Source organism: Chiloscyllium plagiosum, unplaced genomic scaffold, assembly GCF_037043375.1.
Source record: "Chiloscyllium plagiosum isolate Xiang-an unplaced genomic scaffold, Cpla_swu_hap1 HiC_scaffold_19, whole genome shotgun sequence".
Taxonomy (NCBI): domain Eukaryota; kingdom Metazoa; phylum Chordata; class Chondrichthyes; order Orectolobiformes; family Hemiscylliidae; genus Chiloscyllium; species Chiloscyllium plagiosum.
Window position 1 is genome coordinate 9,572,956 of NW_028270157.1, and position 13,275 is coordinate 9,586,230.

The 13,275-nt window shown below is 37.4% G+C and overlaps 1 protein-coding gene across 1 annotated transcript in view; it reads right to left on the reverse strand.

The window, feature by feature from the left end:
* lrig3 (leucine-rich repeats and immunoglobulin-like domains 3) overlaps positions 1-13,275 on the reverse strand; it is a 62,233-nt gene that overhangs the window by 34,285 nt on the left and 14,673 nt on the right. The window contains exons 2-3 of the mRNA XM_043708660.2: positions 8,773-8,844; positions 8,601-8,675 (exon numbers count right to left, since the gene is read on the reverse strand). Coding sequence (XP_043564595.2) covers positions 8,601-8,675; positions 8,773-8,844 — 147 coding nt within the window. The remainder of the gene's footprint in view (positions 1-8,600; positions 8,676-8,772; positions 8,845-13,275) is intronic.

The window sequence follows — 13,275 nt, forward strand, 5'->3', positions numbered from 1 at the left end:
TCAATTTTCATTTTGAATGCTAATCCTGCTTTCACAGATGAATGATACAACAGATGAAAGCAAGAGCCAAACTGCAATGCACGCTTATTAGGACAGGCTGAGCACTTGACCGATTACTCCTTCACGGAATGTGGGTGCCGCTGACTTTTATCACTCATTTCTAACCTCCCTTGAAAAGATGACGACAATAAACTATCCTATTGAACTACGGCAGTCCATGTGATGTGGAGACATCCACAGGAAGATGGGGAAGGAATTTCCAGGACTTTGATTCAGAGACAGGAAGTCTTGATGATGTGTGGTTTGGAAGCAAAATTGTTGGGTTGCTGGTATTCCAATGCATCTCCTGACTCTCTTCCTTCCAGGTGGTCAACATTATGGGTTTGGATGATATTGTCAAAAGGTAACCTGGTGGGGTGCTGCAGTGCATCTTGTATGTTATACACTGCTGTGAATATGCAGCTGTAGAAGGAGTAAATATTTAAGTTTGTAGATGCAAAGGATTTGCTGAGCATCTCAAGTCATGTTGGAGCCGTATCTAGACAGGTACAGCCTACTCAATTACATTCCTCAAGTGTACCTTGTGGACAGTGGACAGGCTTTGAGAATCAGGAGTGAGCTACTCAGACTTTCCAGCCTCTGACCTGTTTTGCAGTGACAGCATTTGAATGGCTGGTCCTCTTCATTTTCTGGACAATGACATCTATAGAATATTGACAATTGGCAATAAGTGATGGCAACACCACTTAACATTATGGGGAGATGGGTTGGATTCTCTCTTGTTGGAGATAAACATTGCCTGCATTTTCATGGCACTGAATTTCACTTGCCATTTACCAAGTCCAATTTTGGTTGTCCCAGGTCCTGATACACATAGACCACCCCAGTATGCGAGGGGTTAGAAGACCAGACTGAAGGCGGCAATGACAAGTGAATAGCATACTTCTGATCTTATGATGGAAGGAGGATCACTGAAGATGCAGGTGTCATAGGTTGAGCCTATGACAATACCCTGAGGAACGCTTGCTGCAATATCCTGAGGCTAACAAGATTGGCCTCAACTAACACAAAGGAAAAAGCTTGTGATTACTGCTGAGTTCAATTAGTGGAGAATGCTGCCACTTCTACAGGCAGAAGGGCAAAAAACAAACACTATACATTATATGTGTGTACATGTAGTAGTGTCAGTTCATTTACCTTCTATACTTGTGGTGGTGGAGTCTTTTGTCACTTGAAACGATTCAAAGCCAAACTTAACAGAATACTTTCTAGTTTTGTTTTTACATGATTTTCCTACTACTAGAAATATTCAAACTACTCCGTAACTTACCATGAATTTAATCTTATATAGTGCTAAAGTCTCACAGCACAGAAACAGACTATTTGGTCCAACTTGTCCATGTTGACCATGTTTCTTTACGTGAACTAGACCCATGTGCCTGTTTGGCCCGTATCCTTCTAAACCTTTCCTATACATTTACCTGTCCAAATGTCTTTTAAATGTTGTAATCGTACCTGCCTACACCACCTTCTCTGGCAGCTCATTTATTATATGCACTACCCTCTGCCGGAAACAATTGCCCCTTAGGACCCTTTTAAATCTTTCTCCTCTAGTTTTGGATTCCCCTACCCTAGGCTTGGCTATTCAACTTATCTATGCCTCTCACGATTTTATACACCTCTATAAAAGTCGCCTCAGCTTCCTACAATCCAAGGAATAAAGTCCCAGCCTATCCAGCCTCTCCTGATGACTTAGACCCTTTAGTCTCAGTAACATCCTTGTACATCTTTTTTGCACCCTTTCCAGTGTAACAACATCCTTCCTATACCAGGGTAACCAGAATTTATGCAGTACTCCAAGAGTGGCCCCAGTAATATCTTGTTTACAGTCACAACCTGACATCTGGGCTAATGGTAAGATTCTTGGTAGCGTAGATGAGCAGAGAGATCATGATGTCCAGGTACATGGATCCTTGAAAGTTGCCACCCAGGTTGACAGGGTTGTTAAGAAGGCATACAGTGTTTTAGCTTTTATTAATAGAGGGATCAAGTTCCGGAACCAGGAGGTTATGCTGCAGCTGTACAAAGCTCTGGTACGGCCACACTTGGAGTATTGTGTACAGTTCTGGTCACCGCATTATAAGAAGGATGTGGAAGCTTTGGAAAGGGTGCAGAGGAGATTTACTAGGATGTTGCCTGGTACGGAGGGAAGGACTTATGAGGAAAGGCTGAGGGACTTGAGGCTGTTTTCATTGGAGAGAAGAAGGTTGAGAGGTGACTTAATAGAAACATATAAGATAATCAGAAGGTTAGATAGGGTGGACAGGGAGAGCCTTTTTCCAAGAATGGTGACAGCGAATAAGAGGGGGCATAGCTTTAAACTGAGGGGTGATAGATATAGGACAGATGTCAGAGGTAGCTTCTTTACTCCGAGTGTAGTAAGGGTAAGGAATGCTTTGCCCGCAACGGTAGTAGATTCACCAACTTTAAGTACATTTAAGTCGTCATTGGACAAGCATATGGACATACATGGAATAGTGTAGGTTAGATGGGCTTCAGATTGGTATGACAGGTCGGCGCAACATCGAGGACCGAAAGGCCTGTACTGCGCTGTAATGTTCTATCTCAACTCTTGTACGCAATGGTCTGACCAATGATAACAAATATACCAAGTGCCTTCAAAACCCTGTCAGTGACACCACTTTCAAGGAACAATGTACCTGTCCCTCTAAAGTTCCTTGTTCGACAACACTCCCCAGGGCCTTATCATTAATTGTATAACCCTGTCTGGTTTGACTTACCAAAATACAACATCACGCAGTTATCCAAATTAAACTCCATCGGCCAAGAGCAATGTCACATGGAAGGGCTTTTCCTACACCCTCAACTTTTAGTAGTATTTGTGAAACTGAACTTATTTGAATCATTTTTAATCTAAAATATCAAGTTATTTGTAATGGAAGTGCTACAATGGCTGCTAAAGAGTGTCACCTCAGGCTATAGAATAATAAAGATTAAAACTTATTTCCATCTTGTACCCACATTCAAGTATTTTTCCATTATTAAACATTATTAACCATAGGCAGACATTTTAAGAATACCTATATTTATGTTCATTTATAGAAGAATGTAAATAGAGAACAATACTGAATAGAAAAGCATGAAGTATAATTTTGGTTTTCCTTCAAAAGTCATAAAAAGCAACTACTTCATAATGACGTTGCTGATTTTAAAGTATTGAGCAACTCTACCTTGTTACAAAAACTGCTTTCAGGAGATTTTTCAGCAAAGATTTATTAAAACGACAAAAAAAATTTCCTGAAGCTTCAGTCTTGCTTAACCCACAGACAGCATTACATTAGTATCTTAATACTGTCAATCTCAATTTACAAATCTCAATAAACAGCCAATCTACTGTCAAATTTGGCTTGAATCCAAATCTTCACTTCCTTCAAGGTTTTACAATCTAAAAACACCTAATTTTATTATAGCCCAGCATGTGCTTATGCACTTCAAAGTTACGTGCATCCCAAGCTACAAATTTATGTACAACTACTTTTATTTCCAATTTGAGATGTATTTGTAATTTAAATTTATAGTTTAAAAAAGCTGCTTCTTACAAAAGACTATCTATTTGTAGCCTTATATGAGAGACAAAAATAGGGATTAAAAACCTTCAGTGTCAGTTAATTCTGTCCTTTGCTAAATCAAAAAAGTATTTAGTTCCCTAAGAATCTCACGCTGGTTTTGCTGGTTCACAATATTCTGTCACTCATAGCTAGCCAACTTGCTAAGCAAAGTAAGAAAAAACAGCAGGTTTTGGTGGTGTTGCCACTCACTGTGCAAAACTCTGCACTCCAGGTTCTGGCTGCATCAAAGGCCTTGTGCAGTATAAAAGCAGCCTTTGATATGCAACATTCATTGATGATGGCTGTCAATTTAACTTTGAAAACCAGACTTTGTTTTGATTTAAGAATTCCACCATGGACCATAATTAGATTAACATAAACCATCATGCTTCACCTGACAACTTGCTCAAGAAAAAATTCTTAGGGTTTCAGCTCCTATTCTTCAAGTATTAAACTATATAAAGTTTGCATTTTTAATGGCAGATTTCTCAAACACCATCTGGTTTCCCATTCACTGTTGGAAAGCTCTCATTCATATCATGTGTCACTTAACTCTTATTCAAGCAGTACTGCAGACATGCTGACTGCACCAGCTGACCTGGGTGTAGTAAAAACAAACCCCAATAAATCACCAGATGCAAGTAATTGAACTGTGATCAAATTAATTAATTGAACAGTTTCCTGGGAATTTATTGTGTTATGTAACTCTGAAATCTCATTTTGTAGCAATTATTCAACATGCTAATCACAGGTTAGAAACTGTGGTACGTCAACTTCCATAAAGGATGAAAGTTTGATTGGCTGAATTTGAGAATCTTGCTGAAAATGAACATATGGTGATAGTATAGTTTCTGCATGAATAAGTCTGATTAGCCAGCATCTAAGGTTTATCTGGTAACATTCAATACTAATTCCAAAGTTTAATTTCTTCTAATGAGTCAAAGCCCTTCAAAGTGGAGGATGATTCTGTTTTTCATTAAAGGGACCATAGAATAAAGCATTTCATATTATGGTTTACAAATGTGTGTTTCAACTCCAATAGGAAATGCCACACATGCAGCATGGGTTTGGCCAAAGTTGCAAAGCATGATGTGATTTTGCAGAATATAGTTTCAAAACAGATGCATTTAACCCATCACATTTGCAATAAGAAAAAAATGCTCTTCCCAAATAAATTGAATGCCATAAGGCAGCCAACAACTATTCACTGTTTAGAAATCGCAGAGCTTACTTGGCGGAGGTACCAACGTGAAAATTCAGTCAGGTGCTGAAAGACAGAACATTGGAGCCTAATACTTTTACCCCTTACTTATAAGTTATCTGTAGAGGAGTGTTGCATGTTGTGCTCTTCCAATAAATATCGCTCAGTCTGTTCCTGATTACAGTTGAATCCCCAATTATTATTACCTAAACACCACAATATCAAATGATATACAATTAACAATCAAATACTGTTGACACCATTGGAGCTGCAGCTTAGAAGTAGTAAGAGACTACAGGAAGAAACAGAATTAGAATTTGCCAAACCATAACTAATAATAATCTTAAGTGTGCATCATAATTTGTGCAAGAGCCACGAGTATAGGTGATCAACAATAGAATGTAACAAATTGACTAAAGAACAATTCAGAATGGCTCTGTAAGCTAAAGAACACAAAACTAAGGTTAGGCACGTGACTGACAAACCAATTGGCTCCAGACCAAAATCGCTGGTTGTGGTGTGTTGTGCATTTTGAGGTGAAACTATCTTCATCCATCATTGACTTAATTCGAGCAGTGTGCGCAATGTGGTCTCGCAAACTCACCAGACACCACATTGCTTTTCTTATGGTCATTTTATTCTATAATTCATTTGCAACATGTATCACTGCTTAACTTTTACAAACCTAAATGGAGACTTCTGTAAACAGAAGTTGTAGAAACAGAGTACTACAGTGCTTCACTGTTATCCCCATTAGTTTCCCTAGCACTTTTTCCACAGAGACAGTTATTGTATTTAGTCCCTTTCCTCCTTTGGCCCCCTGACTATTAATTTTGGATTAGTGTCACCTTCTCCTATGGAACAAAAGAACCGTAAGCCAGCTCTCTGGTTGTAGAGAGAAAAGGAGAACTTCTTCTTTTGAAGAAGCTCTTTGGTTTGTAACAAGCACACTAAGTAGCAAAGCTGTACAGTTTTATCAGGTCACTTAAACCAAGGGCAAAAAAATTACAGCTCAGTATCCGGGCTGGATTTTAATTATTTGCGAAGTGCGGGAAAGCCAAAGGAAAGAACTGACCCTGGCTCTCACGCTCTGCCCCAGTCTAATACTCACTGACTATGTTTAACAAAGAATGATATTTCTGCACAGTACTGGGGGATGTCACGTATTTGGTGGAACTCTAAATGTAAAATGATGCTTTCAGAACAACACAAGAAGAAAATATTAGACAAAAAGGAAAATTTGTAAGACGGCAAGATCATCCAATTCAAACAGAGACAATGAACGCCTATGCTTACTATCATATAATTTATTTGATCACATAAAGGTGGTCTACATTTCAAAAGTATTTTAGTGGCTAAGAACTGCTTTTGAGTTGGAGGTTACAAAAGGAGTTATATACATGGAAGCCCATAATGAAATATTTCATATGGTTTGATCAGTTTTGATTATTATGGTACTGTTCTTGAGCTCAAGTTAGGGTTACAGTTGTGTCATTCGGTTCTCAAACCTACACACACTCACAAAATATCAGCAAGAAACGATTAGTCAAACTTTCTGAAAAGCTTCAAGGAAAGAAATTTCAGCAAAATACATACAAATGAAAAACCGATCAAAATGTTAAACAAACACAAGCTACTGGGGAGAATGCACCACACAGTTGTCCAATTAACTTTGCTAGACAACAGAGAACTTGGGTTCAATTGCAAACTCTGCTAAATTAAAGCTCTCGATCTAGCAACAATAAACCAAGTATCATTTCATGGGGCATGTATCTATATAGGCAGGGAAAATTGTGGTTTAGAAAACAGTTGGAATGCTACACTAGGCCCCAACTTCCTTAAATTAGGAGTGGCAAAAGAAAATAACAGATAGGTTTCCCTATTCTAACCAGTATGCATCAAAAGTAAACATGTGAAGACAGGGGAAAAAGGTGAAATAGATTACAGTAACGCTTTGAAGCTAGAATGCATTAGTGCAATGAAAATCTTCAAAATTAGGTAGCATCAAAGAAAAGGAAGGTTACCAAGTATGTTATCTTACTGAATTATTTACTTCAAATCTTCAATGGCAACATACAGTGTTAAATAATGGGACAAAACAGTGATTTAATATGCCAGAGTTTCATTTCTAAACTGAAATAATGGCTCGACAGTGCACAGGTGCCATACTCTGTCACTTAACACAAAAGAAGAAGTTCTAACTACATTTTCTTGCACAAATTTGTAATCTGAAGAAATATGCATGTTGATCTATGTTTACTCATGGAGAAAAACACAAGCATAGTTAAACTAAATTGTGCATGAATATCTTCTCCAAAATGATAGGACAATTGGAGGTCTGGGTTCACATGCCATGTCTGCAATCGTGATTTGAAAATACACTTCAACAGCTACAGATGTTTTATTAAGATTTTTCTGCTTTTAACAGTAACTTCGAGATCTTTTTAACCTTCGCTAGCAAAAAAATGCAGATGCTGCAAGCAATGACACTGAACGCAAGGAATATGGGAGTAAATCAGGAAGTTGTGCAACATTTCTTTATTAGTTAATATTCACCATATTAAAAAAAACACCTTGGTACTATCAGCTATATTGCACATAATAAACACTATACATTCTGGTTGCTTCTCAAGGTTTAAAATGCACAGAATTTTTTTTTATATAATACCACTGGATTCCTTACTTTTCAGATATGTGCTCTTTTTTCACCCAAGGAGATTGTTAGAAACTATAAAACTGGTATCAGACAAATGTATCGGATGGTTAATTTGGCAGAGTCGTGGGTTCTCAGCTATAACCAGAATTACCACAAAGAACCTGAGCATCAATGGATGTGCACCCCTCTTTCCTTCCTCTAAACCTCATTCTAACTACTTAAAAACATAGTTTATAAGGCATTCAAATTGTAATTCCTCTGTACATCACTTGCCATATCATTTTCATGCTGATGCTGTGTACAGGCAGTGTGAAAATTTCAGTACAGGTTTCTGAATTCAAACTGCAGTCAAACAGTGCAACTAGTTATACATCACCAGCTAACTATCATCGCACGCATAAATGCTGCATTTAAAAGCCAGTCATGACAAACTTTGGATTGAGCTTGTGTATCCAGCTCAGTTACAATCCTAGTATTTGTAGCTCCCTTACCCTGGTGACAGTCATAACCCCAACACAAGTTCACAGATGCCGAGCTCTTACAGATTAGGTGGCATATCAAAGCTTTCCAACAGCAAAACCCAATTCAAAAGTTGGAGATATACAGAACCTTACACAATATATTATTTTGAAGTGCAGTGGCTATTTTGTAGACAAATGCGGCAATATTGTTTATCAGCCAGTTCCTACAGACTCACGGCAGGATTGCTCGTTCTATTCTGAGCTATAGGAACCAGGTTATCAAAAAACTACTTTTCCACAAATAATGCATATTTATTTTGTCACCTGGACAGAAACTGTGGTTTAAGCCACCTGTCCAGCTCATCCAGTGAGCAGCACTTTCAAACAATGCAGCACAATTCAGGAAACACTTTAAATCAAAGGCTTACATCATCTTTTTAAACATGGTACAGATACAGTTTCCATAATCCTCTGACATCGAGACCAGTGTTAACCAGACACATTCCTCGAATAACAGATCAAAGTGTAAAATGTGTTGATTGTTTCTTCTTCTGAACTGTCCAGTTTCCATGGATACCACCGCAACTTATGTCTGGGAACACCATAAATTTCAAAAAAGGTAGAAGAAAGTAATATAAAAATTTGATACTCACAGTGAAAGAATGGTAATGTTTGAAGCCATAATTCCGAAGTTCGGCACTTCAGTTAATTCATTGTGGGTTATTTTTCTGAAAGTCAAAAATCAGTTTTTAATAAATATAACTTTTATCACTAAAACTTAAAACTTAGATCATACTTATCTCTTACAGGAAGAGTGCCACTTACACTTCGTGTAAATTGTGAAGATTGTTAAATAAGCTGCTGTTGATGGAAGTAATTCGATTGTGGCTCAAATCCCTGTAAAATATAAACACATTACAGATTAATGTGGAATTCTATTTCAATGTGTGTAATTTACAACAAAATAACAGTTAAAACAATAGTGGAGTCATGGGAAAATCAGAAACAAATCTTCACTCGTCAACTGAATTTTTTAACGAACTACAATGTATATATAACACACATGGATTCAAGATGGCGCTGACACAGGGCAACACTTTGAGAATTCTCTACAGCAGATCTTATTTTCACATTTCTTACTTTCGCCACTTTTAAACCTCAGTCTGTACAAATCTAATGTTGATCTTGCTTTTTGTGCACTTTCACTGCAGCCGTAACTTTGTATTTCTTGTTCTGTTTGATCATCCTATGATCTCTGTACATGATGATCCGCTTTTACTGCATGCAAAATAAAACTTTTCACTGTACTTAAGTATATGTGACAATAGCAAATCAAATCAAAGTTGAAATAATAAATAAGTAATTTACTGCTAGCATGGTGGTAAACATATGTATGCAGTAGGATGAGTTTGGAATACACAACAAGAAAGTCACAGGTTTCTAAACAAGCTAACAGGGGAACTACAATTAAACTCATTGTTCCCACACTTGGATGAAATGGTCAGGTTTCCTTCTCTGCTTTCTACCAATTCATAGCAGGAATTATTTGTGTAGTGCTTTGATCCAAGAAGTTACCTGGACACTATAGTTTCTAAACATACGACAAAATGGAAACTGGAACATAGCGACAAACTGTGGAGCAAAACATTGAGCCAAACTGTGACTATCCAGGTTAAGTTGATAAATGATGTGTCAGGTCATATTGTAGCAGTACACAACAATCATAAGAGCTATTAGTGCCAAAGTAACTAAGCCCCAGAACGGAAACAGTATTGTCTTCAGAAAATAGGCATTTAAAAACAATACCAGCATAATGCTGTTGCTTAATATACTTAAGCATGAAACACAAGATGTTTGTAATGTATTAAATCTCACCAAAAATGTTACCTTTTTCAGCCAGGGACAAGTGTTTGAACTGTTATCATGCTGTTGGGACAATTTCTACTAATAGAAAGCACATAATGCTACACCACGCTGATTGACACACCTCTAAGCATTAGAAACGTGCTGGAGTGAGGGCTAAGAAAGGAAAATCAAATCAAAACACCATCAATTTTCACAAGTGAAGTTTCCCAAATGTACAAATGAAAGCTTGGATATAACGAACTAGGACACTAGGTTTACAAGTTTCCAATACCACAGGGCATATCTCAGAATTAAAGGCTGAAAACTTTCACTTACTCCTTACGCCGTACAATGTTCATTTGAAATAATTGGGTTTCTAACTTAATATTTGGTTTGACAACACTTTAAAGGAAGAAAAAATGATGAATAAAGCGAGTGTTTTCAGCTAGGCAATCTGCAACTAGTGGTGTGCCACAGTGCTAGGGTCACAATTATTTACAACATACATTAATGACTTGGATAAAGAAAGCAAATGTATTACACCCAAATTTATGGGTGACACAAACGGAAGTGGGAAGGCAAGCTATGCGGACAACATAGTCTGCCAAGGGATACAGGCAGGTTAAGCAAATGGGCAAAAGCTTGGTAAATGGAATGGAATGTAGGAAAATGTGAGGTCGTGAACTTTGGCAGGAAGACGAGAGGAGCTAAATATTATTTAAAGACAGAAAAAAACTGCTGAAAGCCACACAACAGAGGGATCTGGAATCCTTCTGCACAAATCACAAAAAGTTAGCATCCAAAGTTCAGCAGGTAATACAGAGGGCAAATGGTATGTTGGCCTTTATTTCAAAGGGAGTGGAGTATAAAATTAGGGAGGATTTGTTAAAATTGCACAAGGCACTAGTCAGACCACAGTTGGAATATTGTGAACAATTTTGGGCTGCTTATCTAAGGAAAGAAATACTGGCATTGCAGGCAGTCTAGAGAAGGTTCAACAGGCTGATACGAGACATTGAGGGACTGTCTTATGAGGAGACGCTGAGTAAATTGGGCCTGAACTCACTGGAACACAGAAAAATGAGAGTCTAGATTAGAGTGGTGCTGGAAAAGCACAGCAGTTCAGGCAGCATCCGAGGAGCAGTAAAATCGACGTTTCGGGCAAAAGCCCTTCATCAGGAATACAGGTTTTTACCACTGAAAAATGAGAGGCAACCTTGTTAAAACATACAAGATTCTTAGAGGATTTAACAGGCAGATGCGGAAATGTTGTTTCCCTTTGAGAGAGGGGGGTGGGGAGTGGGAAAGCGGAGAGAGACGAAGGGATCACATATCTTAAGACAAATGAGGAGGATTTGCATCTCAGAAGGTAATGAATCTGCAGAATTCTTTACTGCACAGGGCTGTTGAGGTTAGATCATTAGGATATTCAGGACTGAGACAAACAGATGTTTATTCAGTGAGGGGATCAAGGGTTATGGGGAAAAAGTAGTAAAGTGGAATTGAGGGTTATCAGATAAGTTATGATCTCATTGAATGGCAAATAACAACCTACTTCTGTTCCTAGGTCTCATTCTAAAGCACCTATGGAGATAAAAAAATCATGTCCCAGGTCAAAACTGATGAAAGGTCACCTCAACTTAAATGTTAACCAATTCTCTCCACGGACTTCAGAGATCTACTGAATACCACCAACTTTTAAAATTTTTATTTAAAGTTTCTAATGTCTACAACATTTTACTTTTACATTATAAAGAAAGTTTATACTAACTGAAATCAATTCTTTTGCATAAACAGCTGTGCACAATCTAGTCATGAACATGTTTAATGATTTTTTTTTAAAACTGCAATCCATACCAGAGAACTTAAACTGAAACCCTACAAAAAAATATCTGAAGCATGTTTGAAAAGGGACCCACCAGACAGCTACAGACACGAGTAGATCTGTTCAGCTGGAGTTGCAACATGTACTGAGCTGGCAAAGGATTTAAACTACAAAATCCTTCAATTACAAAGACTGCTGTGCAATATCGCCACACTGGAGCCAGACACATTTACTTGGAGTTCAAACTCCAAATCCATCTGCAGTCTATCAGCAACTGCGAAAACAGCATTTAGTCCATTTTTAACTAAAATTTGTCCAACTACCTTTTACAAATAATTACAAAAAGTTGAAAAGACTATAGCGTACATTTAGGACTAAAAGAGTGCAAGATGGTCAATGGATTTGAGAGAAACTCAATCGGCCTCAAGCTCAACGTCAAATAATCTTGTGCCCACACGTTTAAGACAGACAGGTTAAACTGTTGATCATTTACTTTGGAACCAGTCAATTCAATAAATTTAATATAGTATTCTAAATGCAAGAAAAAATGCAGGTGAACTCTGAACTAACTTTAGTCTCCAAAATGTTAGTCAAAAAAAAATTAGGACCCAAACTACACTTTTTCCATCTGTGAAATAGCCCTTCATTCACTACTTTTACGTAATGGTTTTTAGAAAATGTAGACACTTCAGTCTGGGAGTACATAGGTGCAAGTCTCTACTAGAAGAACAGCTTGTTTTAGTAAAGGATTATATTCAGCTTAGGAATTTTCTACATATGGCAACTTGCCCTTGAAAAGTGCTGGGTCCCACTTCACATATAAATTTCTTTATACAAAAAAATCCCAAGCCAAGAGAATCACCATTTATGGAATCAGAATCTAGACAGTTGTTTTGACCAAAGTAACTAAACCTCTCAATGATTGATTTTGTTACCTTGTTCTCGCAAAATATTAGCTGAACTAGTTTTAGAAATTAACTTTCAATTTATGCTATTATTGCGCTGTTTAAATTAAAAAGGTACCTCACACAGAGGTATGATCAAAACTCTATTTTGACCCACACTGATAATTTTATCATGAGAAATGAAACTCAACAATAAGCTAAATGGTCCCAATTTTAATGGCTTAACTAGAATTGCTCAGTTCTGAGATCCAAGTGATTATTATCCTCAGTGTTTTGCCATCCATGGAATCTTGAAGTCTGCATATAGACTTCAGATCTTACAGCTCCTCAACAATGACCCTCTCTTCCCTCCTCCAGAAAAATACAAGGAATGGTCTCTCAACACCATAATTTGCTGCGAATTGCAACCAGATTCCATCAATTTTAAGGAGTGCAAAAGAATTGAATGGAAAATATTCTGACTTACTCTGAACTGAAATAAATAAAAATTTGTAAATAGGTTCAAAGAAACAAATACCAATCGCTCCCATGCACAACACTCAATTGTACAGATTAGCAGATGCAAATTTTGATCTGCAAACTTTACTGGACTATCTGATTTTGCTAAGTGATTGCCTGAGGTTAGAGAAGATAAAGAAAACTGCAAACACAGATTCAAAAATTAAGCTTCACCATCCTGCTTTTTTTTCCATATAATCTGTACATTTCAATTTTTTTTGTGAAATAGTCACCTCTCTACAACTAATCCATGAC